This window comes from Cynocephalus volans, chromosome 3 (genome assembly GCF_027409185.1).
Source record: "Cynocephalus volans isolate mCynVol1 chromosome 3, mCynVol1.pri, whole genome shotgun sequence".
NCBI classification, from domain to species: Eukaryota; Metazoa; Chordata; class Mammalia; order Dermoptera; family Cynocephalidae; genus Cynocephalus; species Cynocephalus volans.
In genome coordinates, this window is record NC_084462.1 from 81,746,396 (window position 1) to 81,758,977 (window position 12,582).

General features: G+C 36.1%; 1 protein-coding gene across 8 annotated transcripts in view; it reads right to left on the minus strand.

Annotated features, from left to right (window-relative positions):
* Positions 1–629: 629 nt before the first annotated feature.
* The window catches only part of TCF12 (transcription factor 12), a 395,187-nt gene continuing 383,234 nt past the window's right edge, over positions 630–12,582 (minus strand). For all 8 annotated transcript variants that reach the window (XM_063091485.1, XM_063091487.1, XM_063091488.1 and 5 more), the window contains 2 exons: positions 6,160–6,313; positions 630–2,978 (listed from right to left, as the gene is read on the minus strand). In XM_063091485.1, the coding sequence (XP_062947555.1) occupies positions 6,171–6,313 (143 nt within the window). In that variant the 3' untranslated portion in view covers positions 630–2,978; positions 6,160–6,170. The remainder of the gene's footprint in view (positions 2,979–6,159; positions 6,314–12,582) is intronic.

Below are 12,582 nucleotides of genomic sequence, written 5' to 3' on the forward strand. Positions count from 1 at the left end.
AATGATCTGTTGGACGCAATGTAAACAGTGGATTTCATAATTCACCCAAAGCAATTTGCCAGGGTCCCAAGAGGACGTGATAAAACACCATGCGTTTCTTGGGCATAGGTCCTACATGAAATCCTCATGAACGATCACTATGCTTTTTTTGTTTTTTGTGGTGATGAAAACTGGGATGAAAGAGGAGCTTTTTAATCTGGAAACAGTAAATAATACCACTTCCTAATCATGACGCAGATTTTTTTGTGTGTGAGAAAAGGGACTTGAAACGTGAAAGCACTTTGAAGAGAGTTAACTTAAAACGCCTCAGTTGAGGCTTTGTCCATCTTCATTTTTTTCTCTACATCTGCAAATGAGTAGATTTTCTTTACTAATTGCTGTTTGGTCACCCTTGAGGAAAAGGCTAAAAGGCCACTATCAGTAGGGAGGATGAGAGGAGAAATGCACAGCCTGGAGAAGCTACAGTTCTCCAAGCCTGATTCTGTCCTGAAGGGTTTCCAGGGTAATGTACAAAATACAGACATAAAAAGCAGTGTGAGCATTTCCATGAGGAATGAAATGGAGAAAAGAAAACAAAATACATTATTCTTTGAGAAAGAGGAATGTAAAAAACTCACTAGTTTACTATGTTAAAAAAAAGATGGCACATTTATTGCTACATAAATGTTATATACATATTGTGTTTTCTGTTAACAGTGACAGAAAAAAATTTGAACTTCTTGCTGCTGGTTGAAAGGTTTATCAATAACACCTTGAATTTGACACAGGATACAAATCTGCAATAAACCAACAATGAAAACTGGAGAACAAGATGAGAAGCAATTCATCTCGGACAATTAGCTCTTACAATACTCCATAGGTACTACACGGTATGCTAGAATCCTACTATGGTCTTAAAATGCTATTGTAAATTTCTGATATTAATGAACAGGTTATGGTAAATAACCCTACATTTTTACTACCTAATATAATAAAATAAAGTAAGAAACTTTTTACTGAAAACTTTTCGATTTCAAAAATCTAGAAAGAGTAATATTTAGAATTCAAGAAATTTTCTTACAAGATTATTGTATAAAAGACTAGCTACAGTGAAAAATAAGCCAAATGTTTTTTTCTTTCTATTTTATGAAGGAAAGCTTCTGGGCATACTGCAAAGTCTAATATAGCGAAAAAGACAACAAGCTCCGAAGAAAAAAGGCCAGGCAGTGGCATATGTTCACTCACACATCATAAGCAACAACTTCTGTTTAGCTGATTAACACTGAAATGAAGAACAAGGCCACAGATAGAGTCTGATGTAATTGGAGAATATATGCAAATTAAAGTAACCAAAAGTCCACTAAGTTCACAAATGACTGATTTGTTAGGAATCATCCTGATTGGAGGATCTGAAGTTCTGTCTTAATTGTTTTTGTTCTTCCAAATTAACAGAAATCTTTGTTACATAGTGATTTGGGTCCTTTCTTCTGTGTGCTGATTGCCATTGTTGATATTGGCTAATAAGGAATTATTTAGCCAAGACAACCTTGTTTAGCATGTTTTTCTCTCCCAGGGTTGCTGTGGTGGAAGACAGATTTCATGGAAGTTCAAAGTGATTATTACATCTTAAAAAACAACTCCTAAGGATTAGAGACAGAGGGTGCCTTAATGCAGTATTGATGGACTGACAAGTACTAGTTTAATGCTAATCTGGCTCATATTCTTGGGACAGGGGCAGATGGTTTGCAGTTGATTAAATCACCCACTGAATTCCTCCCCACTGCCAAGCCATCCAAATCACAGAGAAATAAAGGCTAGGATAAGAAAACACGGGTGACCATTGCTCTTGTATTCCATTACGTAATTAGCCTCAGAGTGGTGTGTTCATTGATCACACTACCTGCCTTGGTGACTACTGGGTTATGTTCACCATAATCACCGCCTGAAAAATCATCTTTGTATTTTAAATGTATTTTGTGCTTACTTACAGCTAACACTTTACAAGTACTATCTGTAGTACTTACTGCTTGGAAAACAAAGCAATTCCTAAAAAGTAGATTCTTTCCTTGTAATTTACACTTCTTGCTATTACAAGCTTTACTATGAAACCTAGAAGCTTGAAAAGTCTTAGTTATTATTAGAAATAAAGCAATGTTTATTTGGGGGAAAAGCTAGGGGTCAAAATTTCCCCTTTTAAAATCTTAGCTAGGCTATGGTCACAGATGGTTTCTGCTTACCACTGTAAGGTAAATGTGCAAAGCACATAGGGCTGCATGGAGAATTCTGGACTGTGACCATAAACTATTCAGATTCAGAGATCAAATTTAACACCCACAAAGAGAAAATAAAAATGAATGAAAAAATGAGAAAAAGAGAAACGCTATACCAAGTAATATTTTCCTATTTCATGGAAAACACTATTCATATGGCAAAAGGACAGGAGAGGGCAACAAAAGACTTTTCCCTTCCTTTTTAAGACACTAATAGGTATGCCGGGAATGCTAAGGGCCAATGGTTGTCACTGCTTTGTTCTCTGCATGTGAACAGCTTTAACGAATGCTGGCATCAGCTGAGTGTAAATCAGCTTTCCATATTAACTTTTTCCCTTTATATGTAGACCTTACAGTTCCATAACAATAAATAAAATTTGTAGTTACAATGCATTTGTCAATTCAGTTTAGGCACAAGGCAACTTCCACAGTGAGTGGAGAGATCGAGACAGTCTCTGATTGTGCAGAAGCAACACCTTGCTTGCAACAAAATGATATGTTGCAAACATCTCATGGACTGACGTTCTATCTGATGAACTTCCTATCTTCACTTCTGATGGAAGTGTTGACCAGTTGCTTTGATCATAGGATTACATTTGAGTTTCTTGCTTCAAGTGTTTTGTTTTTTTCTTCTCCCTCCTGTCAGGTTTGTGTCTTCAGATAATCTGAGTTGTCCAAGTCCTTAAGAGGAGAGGTCACCTTCTATCTAGCCTATTGATAACTCTGGAACTGTGGCAGAGAGAGAGGCAAGGGAGAGAACAGTACCTGTCAATACATAATTGTTAAAAATAAACACAACTCCCTCCCCCAAAATAAAACAAGTTGGTATGCCTCATCTATACCCAGGTTTGCACTAAATCAGCAGTCTACTAAGTGACTTACAAATGAGCTTCTTCCTTTTAAGGTATAATTGAAATGGTTTTACTTGATGTGTGTGGTAAGATTTTTAAAGGAGATCATGTGATTATAGAATCACAAACTGTAGGATTATATGACAGCTGTAACAATTATGCAAACCTTAATTTTAGCAACACTCAAGTTGGTAATACCTGAGCTATGAGGTTCTATTCATCCATTCCTCAGTAGAGAGACAATGTTAAAGCACTTATTTACTGCTGCATCCGGCAAACCACACTGAGTTAATAGTTTACATCTATCTCTAAACCAAAAGTTTCTCAAGTCAGAGACTATATTCATTTTCATATTGTTCCCAGTTCCTGGTCCATAGTAGGTCCTTCATAAATGTTTGTTTAATATATTTATTAAGACAATTTTACTTTATTAGTATAAATTCTATACATACTTATGTCCCCAATATATGTAGTAATAACTGAAATTTTCCATTCAATCATTTTTAATGGAAATGGTTTTACGAAGAATCATACCTTTTGCTTCCTTATTAAATAATAACCATAGTATTGTTTAGTAATTGAGTGAAGCTCTTAGGGATGGAAAACTAAAATATTCAAAGCTACCTGGCCTTACATTACATGGTGGCAAATTCTTGTACAGTCATGTGACACAAAATGAAATTTTGGTCAATGACTGACTGCATATATAACAGTGGTCACAAAAGATTATAATACTGATGTTTAGATACTCAGACACCTATCATGTGTTACAAATGCCTATAGTATTCAGTACAGTAACATGCTGTACAGGTTTGTAATCTAGGAGCAATAGGCTATATCTTATAGCCTAGGTGTGTAGTAATAGAACATCTAGGTTGGTGTAAGTACACCCTATGATGTTTGCACAGTGACGAAATTGCCTCACAACATATTTTTCAAAACATATTCCTATTGTTAAGTGATACGTGACTGTACTTTTATAGCCAGTCATTCTGTGGTCATTTCTTAGCTGTTTGGATTCGAACAGTAGTTTTCCTGCTGCCCAGTCTCTCAATGGTTTTCATCTGCTATCCAGTTCTATAAAGAACTGAAGTTTATCAGGTGAAACCAGATAACTACCTATGTGTAATTAGCAACTTTAAGACATATAGGCTAGGGACAAACACTAACCTATAAAGTCTATGGAACAAAGTGCATTCACTACAGATCTCTTAATCTTGAAGCCTTTTAAACTTTGAAAAAAAGAATTCTTGATCTCTTTTTTGATTGGTGAGAATGCTTAAAGTTTAATTTTAACCTAAGTGAGGGAATTTTCACATTATGGAGACAGATAAGGGTAGAGATATGAAAGCAGTATGAGATACAGAAGTAGTAAAAGAATAGAGAAAATATGTACTACTAACGAGAGAGATAAAAAAAATAAGACACAGGCTCTGAGATAAGTGTGAGAGCAGAATGTTGAATGCTCTTTTTCATAGCCTGGTGGGTACCTGGAACTGCAGCATAAGAAGTAATTTCTCATCAATTTAGAAAGTGACTTCTGCACTGAGAAATGACATGTTTTTATTTTAAAACTTCAAACTATATTTTTGAAACAAAAATATTTATTTTTTCATGATATGCTATATTTCCCACAGAATACAAAACACTGCCTTGGGTTTTGGAGGATCCGTAAATTAGCTCTTGCTTAAAGTCTCTTTGACATGCATAATTTGTTAGATTGCTGGATATTTTCTGTGGAGAAAGTGGTTTGGAGTTTTCTTTAGTGTGCTGTTTCAATTATAACTGACTTAAATAATAATTACATTAACTCTTCCTCCCTTTTTCCCCAAATGAAATCTTCAGTTGTGGTATAGTTTGATCCTAGGAAAGATATATGTAGTGGTGATAGGAACCAAGTCCTTCAGGAAAAGGCAAGTATGTTACTGACTCATGTTTGTAGTTTATTAAGTATTCCATCAAATTTCAGACTTTCACCTCAAAATGAGATAGCCAAAAAGCTGACTAATTGCACTTGATATTTTTTTCTGCTCCATATTGCCCATCCACCTGCCTTTAACTTATTACTTTCAATTTGCTGATGAAATTGGGAAAAGAACTACACACTGTTGAAGGCAGATTATAAAAATGAAGTTATCAGTTGTATTCCTAATCCATGCTGCTAAAATGCTACTGTCCCAAATATTTAATTACAGTGTACGGTATATTAACTTTAGGTACCTAAATATTAACTTTACAACTTAGATCACAATATGGATGTATACAGTAAAAAAAAAAAAAAAAAAAATCTAAATTATCTACTACTACTTGGGCAATAACCTCAATTGCTCTTAATTGCTACTACTTGGGCAATAACCTAATTGCTCCTGTCACTTTGTTTAAAAAAAAAAAATCACAAAGAGGTGAATTGTTTAGTCATGAAGAGGAAGATAAAAAGGACAGTCTTTCAAAAAGTAAAATTCCACCAGAGAGAAATGCATTCTGGCTCTATCACATACAGCACCTTCATACTCATTAATAGATTCTAGAGGGTGTTACTGATGTGTTTACAAGGGAAAGGAAGGTGCAAATTTCAAACATACATTGTTGATCCAAATGGAAGCAAGAAATAACGCTTTTATGTATAAAGGCTTCATGACTAAGAAGAGCCAGATGGTTAGTAGAAAACTGGTTGATGATATAGTCGAGCATTTCTGAATAGAGGAATGAGGAGTGTACGTGGCAGCAAAGGAATTTTCTGATAGATGAGTCACTACCCTATTTTCTTCTTGGATTAGAAGGATATTTGTGAGACATGATGATTCAGAACATAAGAACCAAAAGTTCTTTATAAACCACAGGATACTATCACACTTTGAAGAGAACAGTAATTTGGTGTAAAATGACACTAGTTCTCTAAGTCTGATTATACAACAGAGAGGCAACTGTTGTATTCCAAATTACATGTGACCTTTACATTGACCAGTGCCCACCAGAAAATTCTGTTCAAAGGTTTTAACCCAGGTTAAGATGAATCTTAAGGTGATTTCCTTGCACTTTCTTCTCAAACCCATACTTACCCAGCTGATGTTTACATATGACCCATAGGGTTGGTAGTTTCACTAAGCCCAGGATGGGTTCCTGGCAGTGTGGTTGGCGGCTCTGCCGATACGGCAGAAACTTTTTCTTCTTCCCTTCTCTTAAGGCAGGCTGCTTTGGGATTAAGGTTCCTCTCTAAAACAGGAGGAAAGAATTTTTACCATTATGGTCATAAGTTATGTATTGGGGACTGTTAGGTCTTAAAATGAACAAATTGCTGTTACTTTTTCTTTCTTCGGGGATTACCAATCTCTGTGTAGTTTCATTCCCATACTAAATAACATCAAATAGAAGAAATAATGATGTGCTCACATAAAACCTCAGCATTAACTGAGCCTCCAGACCATTTTGTGTTTTCTTCATTTTCTGCTTATGATTTAGTCTTCTAGGGTTTGATTTGATCTAAATCGACATGCTACTCTTCATTCAAACATTTTGGCAAGTGCTGTTATTAGTTTACCAAGTCTCCTCAGTGTCCTGCTAAGACATAATACATTGAATTGATATGAATGCTGACATTCTTTGTGCCTGGAGAGAGATATCTGTGCTTTATCTAGAATTCTACCAGTTCAGAAAATGATAAAAGAGAGATTTGTCAACTATTCCTCTATAGGAAATGTGCCAATTCAAGAGAGAGAGAGAGATAGCTGGTGTATATCCTGCTTTTCTACTTTGACATATATTACAGAACAAGATGATTGAGCTGTGATTTCTATTGCTTAAGGTGTAATTAAAAGGGTGGTGAAAATCTCCTCTATTGTTTCTTATATGAAACAGCAAAGACGATGGGATGGAACCTGCACCATGGGCATTTTCAAAAGAGGTTAAAGAATGGGGTGTTACCATGAGAAATAAAGGAAAAGAAATCCATTGGATCAAAGACCCCTTAGATCAAAATCCACTTATAGCAACTATTACTCCTGTCAAGTTTTCTTTATATGAGTTTTAAGTACAAAATATCCAGCCCATCACAGCTTCTGCTGTAGTCTTTCATTTCTAACAAATGTTATAGGTTAAGAGTTGTTGCACATACTTTTATAAGCTAATTAAAAAATGCCCTAATAAATATAAGAGAATCATTTAAAATTAGTCTGGGAAGACACTGCTGCCACATGGGTGGTCCACCATAGCCACTGCTGCTCGCCATTATAGCAGCAGTCACCACTGCTGTGGTGCTGTGCAGGCAGCCCACCAACCACGTGACTGCACTGACACAAGAAGAGTCATCAGCAGAGTCTGGGGAAAGAAGTGAACAAGTGCAGACCCATGACCCAAACCACAGGGGGAATTATGCTGCCACACATGGTAGCACACCTGGGGGTGGGAGGCACGTGTGCATCCCATGTGACTGTCTTGATCCAGGAGAGACACAAATGGAACCCTCCAAGACTGCAGAAATGAAGGATACCCAAATAGAGTAAAGAAGGAAATTCCCAATCATCACTAACCCATCCTTCAACCAGAGGAAGCAAGGACTCAGAAGGGACCTCTGCCTGCAGGAAAGAGGAAAGAGAAACCCGACCCCAGGGTCACCCATTCAAACTGAGGAGCTCTGGTATACCTTGGTGCACCCATCCAAGTCAAAGAGCGAGAGGGCACTCAGGTGCTTCTCCCAAGAACTCAAGAGGTCACCTATGTCCTTGATGAACCAACACAGTGTCACTAACCTCAGCAAGGAATCACTAAGCACACCAGTGCCTAGGCCACAAACATATTCACTTGCAACTCCAACACTGAATACAGCCTTAGTACCCACACAGAAAATACACTACTACATCTACCTGGAACTAATACTAAAACACCCTACTCAATGCTCAATGTAAAACATCTCTCTCCTCAAAGTCCACTCCAGAGTAATAGAAGAAGCAGCTGCTCTACTAGATGACCAGACATCAACACAGAGATAATAGAAATATGAAAAAAGAAAATATGGCACTACCAAAGGAATACAATAATTCTCAGGTACCAAACCCTATAGAGCAAGAAACCTTTGAAATGACTGAAAAGGAATTCTGAGCAACAATCTTAAGGAAACTCAATGAGATACAAGAAGACTCAGTTAGGGCCGAGCCCGTGGCGCACCCAGGAGAGTGCGGCGCTGGGAGCGCGGCGACGCTCCCGCCGCGGGTTCGGATCCTATATGGGAATGGCCGCTGTACTCACTGGCTGAGTGCCAGTCACGAAAAAGACAAAAAAAAAAAAAAAAAAAAAAAAAAAAAGAAGACTCAGTTAGATGACACCATAAAATGAGAAAAATACCCAGGATATGAAGTAAGAAATTTACGAAGAGATGAATACCTTAAAAAAGAATGTAGTAGACTACAGGGAACAGAAGAATACATTCAATGAAATAAAAAACACAGCTGAGAGATTAAGCAGCAGGTTAGAGCAAGCAGAAGAATTTCTGATCTTAAAGACAGTCTTTTTGAAATAACACAGGTGGACAAAAAAAAAAAAAAGAATTTTAAAAAAGTGAAGAAAATCTAAGAGAGCTGGCAGAAAACCTTAAGCACACAAACATCTGAGTCATGGGTGTTCGTAAGGGGAGGAGAAAGGAAAAGGCATTGAAAACCTGTTCAATGAAATAATAACAGAAAACTTTCCAAGTACAGGGAGAGGCATGAACCTTCAGATTCAGGAGGCTCAAAGATCTCAAAACAGATTCAACCCAAAAAGGTCCTTTCTCAGACACATTATAGTCAAACTGGCAAAACTCAAAGAGAAAGACAGAATCTTAAAAACAGCAAGAGAAAAGCACCAAGTCACCTGTGAAGGAGTCCCCATCAGACTAACAGCAGACTTCTTCAAAAGAAACTCTACAGGCCAGAAAAGAAATGGATGATATACTCAAAATAATAAAAGAAAAAAACTGCCAGCCAAAAATACTATACCCAGCAAGGCTATCCTTCAGAAACAAGGGAGAAATAGTGTATTTCTCAGACAAACAAAAACTGTGGGAGTTCATCACATGACCAACCCAACAAGAAATCCTCAAGGGAGTCCTGCATCTGGAATCCAAAAAAACGATAATCATTACCATGAATACACAAGAAAGAAAAAAACCTACTGGTAGAAAATACGTGAATGAGAAAGAGAAAGAAACTACATGTTACCACCTCAAAAAAAGACAAAAAACACTGAAGACAAACAATAAAAAGGGAAGAACAAAAGATATTTAAAACATCCAAACGAAAACGATAAAATGCCAGGAATATGACAACACTTTTCAATAACAACCCTAAATGTAAACAGATTAAATTCCCTACTCAAAAGACACAGACTGCCTGCCTGGATTAAAAAGCTACACCCAACTATATGCTGTCTTCAAGAGACTCACCTGACCTGTAAAGATGTACACAGACTAATAATGAAGGGATGGAAAAAGATATATACCAAGCAAACGGAAACCAAAATGAGCAGGAGTAGTTATTCTTATACAGGATAAAACAGACTTCAAACCAAAAAGCCTAAAAAGAGACAAAGAAGGCCGTTATATAATGATAAAGGGATCTATCCAGCAAGAAGACATAACAATCACAAATATATATACACCCAACACTGGAGCACCCAGATATATAAAGCAAACTCTATTAGACCTAAAGAGAGAGATAGAATCCAATACAATAACAGTTGGGGACCTAAATACCCCTCTCTTAGCTTTGGACAGATTAGGCAACAAATCAAGAAAGAAACACAGGTTTTAAACTACTTTAGACCAATAAGATCTGGCAGATATCTACAGAACATTTCATACAATGACTCCAGAATATACATTCTCCTCATCAGCACATGGAACATTCTCCAGAATAGACCACATGTTAGGTTACAAATCAAGTTTCAACAAATTTTTAAAAAGTGAAATAATTTCAGGTATCTTTTCAGATGATAATGGATTAAAACTAGAAATTAATAACAAATGAAACTCTGAAAACTACACAAATACATGAAAAATCAGCACACTCCCAAATGACCTATGAGTCCAAGAAGAAATTAAACAGGAAATGAAAAAAGTTCTCAAAACTCATGAAAATAAAGACACGTCATACAAAACCTGTGGGACACTGCAATAGTCGTACTAAGAGGGAAGTTTATTGCAATAAATGCATGCATCAGAAGTACAGCAAGATTGCAAATAAACAACCTAAAACTACACCTCAAAGAACTGGAAAAAAAAGAACAACCCAATCCCCAAATTAGTAGACGGAAGAAATAATTAAGATCAGAGCAGAACTAAATGAAATAGAGACCCCAAAACGATACAAAAGATCAATGAAACAAAGAGCTGATTTTTTGAGAAGATAAACAAAATAGACAAACCATTAGCTAGGCTAACCAAAAAAAGAAGAGAAAAGGTCTAAATAATAATAATCAGAAATGAAAAAGAAGATATTACAACTGATACCACAGAAATACAAAGACTCATTAGAGACTTATAAACAACAATATGCAAACAAATTTGAAAACCTGGAGGAAATGGATAAATTTCTGGACAAATACAAACTACAAAACCAAGAAGAAATAGAAAACCTGAACAGACCAACAAGAAGCAACAAGACTGAAGCAACGATCAGCAGTTTCCCAACAAAGAAAAACCCAGGACCAGACGGCTTTGGTGCTAAATTCTACCAAATCTTTAAAGAGGAATTAATAACAATTCTCTTCAAACCATTCCAAAAAATTGAAACATACGCCATTCTCACAAACACATTATGTGAGGCCAGCACCTCTCTGATACCAAAACCAGACAAAGATATAACAAAAAAAGAAAACTACAGGCCAATATCTCTGATGAACATAGATACAAAAATCCCCAATAAAATATTAGCAAACAGAATACAGCAACACATCAAAATACTATACACCATGATCAAGTGGGATTCATCCTAGGGATGCAAGAATGGTTCAACATACACAAGTCAGTAAATGTGATACACCACATCAACAAAAGCAAGGACAAAAATCATATGATTATCTCAACAGATGCAGAAAAAAGCATTTGACAAAATTCAACATACTTTTATGAGAAAGACTCTCAGCAAATTAGGTATAGAAGGAAAGTATCTCAACACAATTAAAGCCATATATAACAAACCCACCACCAGTATCATCCTAAATGGGGAAAAGCTTTCAGGAAGAAGACAAAGATGCCCAATCTCACCACTCCTATTTAACATAGTACTGGAAGTATTCACCAGAGCAGTCAGGCAAAAGAAAGAAATAAAGCACATCTAGATTGGAGAAGATGAAGTCAAACCATCCCTGTTTGCAGATGACATATTCCTATACATATAAAAACCTAAAGATGCTACAAAAAAAACTCAGAGAAGATAAACCATTTCAGTAAAGTTGCAGGACACAAAATCAACATGCAAAAATCTGTAGCATTTTTATACTACAAAAATGATGTAACAGGAAAAGAAATCAAGAAAGCAAGCCCATTTTCAACAGTCACCAAAAATAAAAATATAAATAAATAAATAAATAAATAAATAAATAAATAAATAAATAAATAAATAAATACTGAGGAATAACTTTAACCAGGAATCTAAATTAAAGATCTCTACAATGAGAATTACGAATCACTGCTGAAAGAAATTAAAGAGGATACAAAAATATGGAAAGACTTTCCATGCTCTTGGACTGGAAGAGATAACATTGTGAAAATGTTCATACTACCCAAAGTGATCTACAGATTTGATGCAATCCCCCTGAAAATACCAATGACACTCTTCACAGAAAAAAAAAAAAAATCTTAACACTCATGTGGAAGAACAAAAGACCTCGAATAGCCAAAGCAATCCTGAGAAAAAAATAAAGCAGGAGGCATTATACTACTTGACTTCAAATTGTACTACGAAGCTACAGTAACCAAAACAGCATGGTACTGGCATAAAAACAGACCCTTGGACCTATGGAACAGAACAGAGAACCCAGAAATCAATCCACGTATTTACAACCAACTGGTCTTTGACAAAAGCATCAAGAACATACAATGGGGAAAGACTGTGTCTTCAATAAACGGTGCTGGGAAAACTGGACATCCACATGTAGAAGAATGAAACTAAGCCCATACCTCTTGCCATATACCAAAATCAACTCAAAATGGATTAAAGACTTATAAGACCTGAAACTATAAAACTCCTAAAAGAAGACATAGAGGAAACACTTCAGGAAGTAGGACTAGGCAAAGACTTAATGAATAAGAATCCCAAAGCACTGGCAACAAAAAAAAAGCTTCTGCACAGTAAAAGAAACAATTAGCAAAGTGGAAAGACAACCTACAGAATGGGAGAAAAAAACTGCAAACTATGCATCCAACAAGGGATTCACATCCAGAATATACAAGGAACTCAAATGACTTGACAACAAAAAACAATCAACCCAATTAAAAAATGGGCAAAGGA